Source organism: Pangasianodon hypophthalmus, chromosome 18, assembly GCF_027358585.1.
Source record: "Pangasianodon hypophthalmus isolate fPanHyp1 chromosome 18, fPanHyp1.pri, whole genome shotgun sequence".
NCBI classification, from domain to species: domain Eukaryota; kingdom Metazoa; phylum Chordata; class Actinopteri; order Siluriformes; family Pangasiidae; genus Pangasianodon; species Pangasianodon hypophthalmus.
The window spans coordinates 5,953,378-5,959,931 of NC_069727.1; the positions used below are offsets into that span (position 1 = coordinate 5,953,378).

At 42.1% G+C, this 6,554-nt stretch overlaps 1 protein-coding gene across 1 annotated transcript; it reads right to left on the bottom strand.

Moving 5' to 3' along the window:
* Window positions 1-942: 942 nt before the first annotated feature.
* avpr1ab (arginine vasopressin receptor 1Ab) lies at window positions 943-4,642 on the bottom strand. The gene is made up of 2 exons (XM_026922687.3): window positions 3,516-4,642; window positions 943-2,583 (listed from the first exon to the last, which is right to left on the bottom strand). Exons 1-2 carry the CDS (start codon window positions 4,495-4,497, stop codon window positions 2,183-2,185), a joined length of 1,383 nt encoding a protein of 460 aa, XP_026778488.1. The 5' UTR covers window positions 4,498-4,642; the 3' UTR covers window positions 943-2,182.
* Between the last annotated feature and the right edge of the window lie 1,912 nt (window positions 4,643-6,554).

The window sequence follows — 6,554 nt, forward strand, 5'->3', positions numbered from 1 at the left end:
CTGTTCCAGCATGACAATGCCCCTGTGGTCCATCAAGACATGGTTTGCCAAGGTTGGGTGGAAGAACTCAAATGTTGGGCACAGACCCCTGACTTCGAACCCCCAGAACACCTTTGGGATGAACTGGAACACCAACGGCACCTCAGGCCTCCTCGACTAACATGAGTGAGCACAAATCCCCACAGCCACACTCCAAAATCTAGTGGAAAGCCTTCTCAGAAGAGTGGAGGCTGTTATAACAGCAAAGGGGGGACCAACTTTGAAATGGGATGTTCAACAAGCACAAGTGGGTGTGATGGTCAGGTGTCCACATACTTTTGGCCATATAATATATTTCATCGCTGAGAAAAAACAGCAAAGAAGATAAACAAATGAAAAACTTGTAGAGTTGCAGTTCAGCAACACTAATTTTCTAAACATGAACCAGCACGGCTTCTGTATAATCACACAGATTTATTTAAAGTTTCTAGCTGAAGGCAGCTCATTAAACCAGAAACTAGCTACAGGGCTAGAGACATTAGATCAGAAACAAGATAGTTTTCACAGATTTTCATATATTTTTCATTTGATATACCCTCCCTTGATTGATTAATGAACTGATGACATTGCTTTTTCAAAAACAAAAAGTAACGATGTAACCAGAATGAACAGAATGAATGAAATATGTGAAGCACCAAATGTGAAGCACCAAACAAAACATAAAACAAAACATAACTTTGAATTGTCTAACTGTTCCCACCATGTAGTCATGTTAGTTGCTTATCCAGCCCTTTGTAAACAAAGAATTTTATGTAACTGCACCTTTACCATTTTTACCTTTACCCGGTACTACATATTCACTAAAAGGCCTTTGGTGGAATGAGTGACTTAAGCAACTACTTATACTGCTTATAGCATGAAATGGGCCTGCATATACCTAACACAGAAAGTCAAGGCAAAACATTTACCATATTTAGAAGTATTTATAGGATTTATATGGGGTTACAATACACTTTGTCACAGTTACCTAAATTATAGGCAACCTTAAAAACAACCTGTGCAAACTTTTACATGACAGGACATCTGGACAAAATATAAGAACAAGTGAGCAATAACGGTAAAGTTCTTATTTCTCTTTCGGCCACATTAGGCAAAATGCACTGGTCAGGCATAAGCAGCAGTTACATAACATCCAGATGCTTTGCATACATGAATTACATGAATTTCCAAAAACCCAAAAGACAATGTGAAACATTTTGTATTTTCAGCTACTGTTATGTCAATATTTAAATGTGGAGCCACAAAAAATATAATTCAAAGACAGACAAATATGGATAGACAAGAACATACATTCATCATGTCATTTTTTAAAGCAGTTTATCTAGGCATTACAATATCTGTGATAGGCATTACTGTAATTTCAGGTAGTTACATTATTTATTCAGCAAATATTTCTGCAGTTCTATGTGTAAAATACACTCACCAACCACTTTATTATGAACAACTGTACCCCTGCCCATTCATGCAATTTTCCTTTCAGCCAATCATGTGGTAGCAGTGTAATACATAAAATCACACAGACCCAAGTCAAGAGCTTCAGTTAATGTTCACATTAAACATCAGAATGGAGAAAAACTGTGATTTTGACGGTGACATGATTGTTGGTGTCAGGAGGCATTGAGTATTTCAGAAACTGCTGATCTTCTGGGTTTTTTCATGCACAGCAGTCTCAGTGGTGTGAAGAACAAAAAACATCCAGAAATGACTTGTTGAGAAAGGTCAGAGGAGAATGACTAGACTGGTTCAAGCTGGCAGAAAAGCTATGGTAACACAAATAACCACTCTTTACAACTGTGGTGAGAAGAAAGCATCTCAAAAATGCAGAACATGCTGCATCTATAGACAGATGGACTACAACAGCAGAAGACCACATTGAGTTCCAAAACTGAATAAAGACCAGGCAATGTCTTCAACTGTCCGGTTTAGGTGAACCTGTGCCACAGTCACAGTCACTAAGATGACATGTTTTCCCTATTCTGATGTTTGATGTGAACATTAACTGAAGCTCTTGACTTGGATCTGCATGCATTGCACTGCTGCTATATGACTGGCTCATTGGATAATTGCATGAATGAGCAGCAAGCAAATGTAAACATTCAAATGAATGGAACCATAGTTGACAAAAGTGCACTAAAAACAGTCTTCAGCTGTCTGTATCTAGGACTTGAGCCGGGTTGGTGTGACTGTGTTTGTTCAGATTGTCTATGCTGGGACTACTCTTGTGTGAAGAGTCCGCAGGGACGCACGGGTTGACTTTATGGGAACAGTCTTGTGCTACAGACTGGCTGGTCTTGTGCGAGTCCCTCCATGAGTCCGAGGCGTTTGTGGGTGTGCAGGCAGCAGGTAGTTTGCTCAGCAGCGTATTCCTCCTCAGGCTACTGTCTGAGTCGTTACGGATGCCGTGCCCGAGCTTCCGACAGCATGGGAAGCAGCGCAGGAAGTCGTACAGGAGGTGACCACCGAACAGCATGTAGATCCACGGGTTGCAGCAGCTGTTCAGGCTGGCGAGCAGAGCCGACAGGGTCACCGCCGTATTCTCCGAATCTGAGATATTGAAAAAAAAATGGGATGAAATACAGACGGAAGGAAATGCACATGAGATGAATAAGAAACTTTCTCTGTTACACATGCCGCCTAAAGGCACGACATTTGCTTGTAGTGTATATGATCTGCTCATTATCTCTAGATTTTTGACAGCTTAATATACAGGTGTACATAAAAGCTCCATATCATCTGTATTTGTGAACAGTGCTAACAGTATCATTAATAATACAGCATGTCCTCAGGACACACTGACCAAAGATGCTCTGTTGTGGAAGAGCGTGTCTAATGAGGTGATCAGTATTTTCCTTGTAAACCACAACATATAACATGGAAAAATTAGACAAATACACCAAAGTCAATGCCAAATCAATTGTATACAAGAAAGTAATACAAAAATGGGGAAATAATTGTTCTGTGGGCAAAAGAATTTGCTATTTTGACTGAAAAACTTCAATCAAACCATTTTATAGGTTTCATGTGTAAACACACCTTGATATAAAAGTGTATCAGCCACTATATGAGTAATTTTTTTTCAGGTTACATTTAATTAAAAAAATTTTAAAAAAAAAACCTACAAATAAATTTGCTAATCAACTCAAACAATTCAAGTATAAATGAATACGCTACCAATGTCATAGTTTAAATTTTGTTTCTGTTTTTTAAAACCACTTAATGAGGCATTTGCTGAAGGATAAACAACAAATACACAGCATTAAGTCTGATGCCTTTTACTAAGCACAACCTTTTACTAAATAATTTGAAAATTAATTGAAAAACACACAAATCGACACGATTTAAATGGCAGATCTGAGCAGATGCATTAAGAAAAGTTATGATAAAAGTTCAGAACGTCTACATTTGTATGCATTCGATAGTAAATCAGGTGGAAAGCTGAAGTGCGCAGTAATTTCGTTGCGCGCTTGAACGCTCACCGTCCCAGGAGAAATTCTCGTCCCACACGGACCACATCTGCACGATGAAGAACGGAGCCCAGCACACGATGTAGGCGAGCACGATGACGAAGGTCATTTTGACGGTGCGGAGTTTGGCCCGGGAGATGGTGCTCACGCTGCTCACCGACGCCTTGCCGATCAGCGCGCTCGTGCCGTGCGCCGCGCCGCTCTTCGTCTTGCACTTGACGTTCTTCCAGATGCTGCGGCAGATAAATCCGTAACACACGACCAGCACGGACACCGGGATGAGAAAGATGCCCACGGTGATCCAGGTGATGTAGGCGCGCACGCCCCACGGCTCGATGAAATGACCCCAGCAGTCGTACACGTCCGAGCCTCTTTCAATCTCGCTGAGGGAGAAGATGAAATACTGCGGGGTGCTGAGCACAACACTGCACAGCCACGTGCACGCGATCATGAGGCGCGCGCGGCGCGTGGCACCCTGCAAGCTCCGTAACGGGTGGCAGATGGCGATGTAACGGTCCACCGTGAGCATCACCAGCATGTAGGTGGAGGCGAACATGCCGAGCACCTGGAGGTGCTTCACCACGCGGCACAGGAAGTCGGGTCCGTAGAAGCGGAACGTGATCTCCCAGCAGAGCTGCGGCAGGACCTGGAAGAAGGCCACCACCAGGTCGGCGAGGCTCAGGTGCTTGATGAACAGGTGCACACGCGAGCTCTTCTTGGCTGCGTTGCGCACGGCCAGCAGCACGCTCACGTTACCCGCCACCGCCGCCAGGAAGGTCAAGCTCAGCACCGTGATCTCCAGCTTGGCCACTTCCTCATTACGGCCGAAGGGATCGCCGCTGCTGTTCCCCGCCAGGCTCCTGTTTCCAGCTGCGTGCATATCCGAGGCGTTCAGGCACAGGGTCCGGTTACTGTGCGTGCCGTTCCCGTGTGGACCGGTTTCCGGCAGGGGAGCACAGAGCCCTGGTCCGGCGTGCGCCATCCGGTCAGTCATGCGTAATGGTTAATAGTGAATAGAAGGGATTCTGCTAACGTCTCCTGCGCGCAAAAGGCACAGTCAAGGCACAGGCGCGCGCACACAGATCACATTCACTGCCATTTGCTCAGTGCCACCGGACTCACAGCGCAGTTTCTGAATCCAACCCCCTGCGAGTCTGTGTTTAAAAAGGGCAAGCCGCACAGTTCCGCCCTTCCTCCCCCTCCCCAGCTGTCCAGGCGCTGATCGTCACTGAGCACAAGGAAAAAAAACCCAAAAAACATCCTAAAGCGCTTTAAACAACTCAGAAACCTGTCGAGCTGGAGAGTGTTTGGTCTTCACAAAATATTTGTTTGTTTAAACAAAAACAGCTATAATTTATAAAATTCATGTTACTGTTAGGTGAAACCAGTATGTGTGTGTGTGTGTGTGTGTGTGTGTGTACGCATGTCCTTGTATCTGGGTGAGGACCAAATGTCCCCAGAAGGATAGGAATATCTGATGGTTTTGACCTTGTGGGGACATTTGGCTGGTCCCCTTAAGGAAAATGGATTTTTTTTTTTTTTTCAAAAGAGCCTCATAAGGATAGTAAGACAGTGGATAGGTATAGTGTGTGTGTGTGTGTGTGTGTGTGTGCATGATTGGAATGCGTGACAATTTAAAACACTGTTGGGATGTTTGGCAGGTCCTCACAGAAATGGTTATGGTTAGGCTTTCATAAAGATAGTGAAACCAGTATGTGTGTGTGTGTGTGTGTGTGTTTTCACAGGTCAGGGAGGTGAAATGGCCTAATGTAACTTCAGACGAATAAATATATAAATGAATAAATGAATGGAAGGTACAGTCTTCAAGGGTTTTTGCTTTGTCCCTCTTGGGAACCATTAAATGTTTCATGTAGAGCCTTAGAACAGAGGTGTTGAATTTCAGAGAAGGTTCCTAGTCAAACCCTTTAAGGAAGCTAGAATTCATAATCATCTAAAGAACCACAGGGGAACCTTTAAAAAAAAATGTTGGTAAGTAAATAATTAGCTAAAAAACAAATGGATAAATAAACAAATGGATAAATGAATAGATAGATAGATAGATAGATAGATAGATCAAACAAAACAAACAAACAAACAAATAAATGGTGTATTATCAAACTAAACAAACAAATAAACAAACACAAACAAATAATAAATAAATAAATAAATGAGGCATGATCAAACTAAACAAATAAACAAACAAATAATAAATAAACACATGATGCATGATCAGACCAAACAGATAAATAACGATTAAATAAATGGTTTAAAATAAACAATCTAGATTTTTTTAATCTAAAAAATTGCACTAAAACCTAAATGGTGAGATCAGATGAGATGAATTGGCATGCACAGAATAAAACAGAAAATAGAACTATAGAAATATAAAGTCAACATAAAACACATTTTAACGAACACATTTAAAGTAATCCACAGAGGCTGATTTTCCAGTACAAACTGGGATTTGTTCTTTAATGTAAACGTAAGACTCTAGTGAATTGCATTTCACTAAGAAGGAAAGAGAAAACTCAGTGTGAAGTGTGTTGAATCGACTCCTGCGGTGTTTATTTATGTTATAAACTCTGCAGTAGTTAATTCAACACTGGATTTTGCTGTGATCAGAGTATGAGTGAAGGTGGCAGCATGTATCCAAATAAATAAGGAACATAATCTGCCTGTGTGAGGGACGTTGTAAGAGGACAGTGTCAGTGAGCTGACGACTTCTGACATGATGGTGGATGTGTTTTAAGGATAGAGGGGAAAAAGTAGAACCTGGACTGTCTACAGGATTGGGAAGGCTGGACTGGGAAACGGTGGAATCAGTAGAGCTTTTCAGTTCAGACATTAGAGAAGAACAACTCCTTTTTGTGTGTGTGTGCGTTCCACTACATCACCCCAAACATCAACTCCCTCTCTCCAGTGTACTGTTATATAATGTTGTGCAATCTCACACTACAGTCGGCATGTTTCATAAATCACCCTGAGCAAGTGAGCAGGAAAACAAAAGTTTAACCCTGAATCTCTCAGGAGCCATCAGCAGGTTCCGGGCTT

Coding starts and splice junctions, on each gene's coding strand:
- avpr1ab (XM_026922687.3), bottom strand. CDS start 4,497: ATGACTGACCGGATGGCGCACGCCGGACCAGGGCTCTGTGCTCCCCTG. Junction 2,584..3,515: donor CGAGAATTTCTCCTGGGACG/GTGAGCGTTCAA, acceptor TCAATATCTCAG/ATTCGGAGAATACGGCGGTG.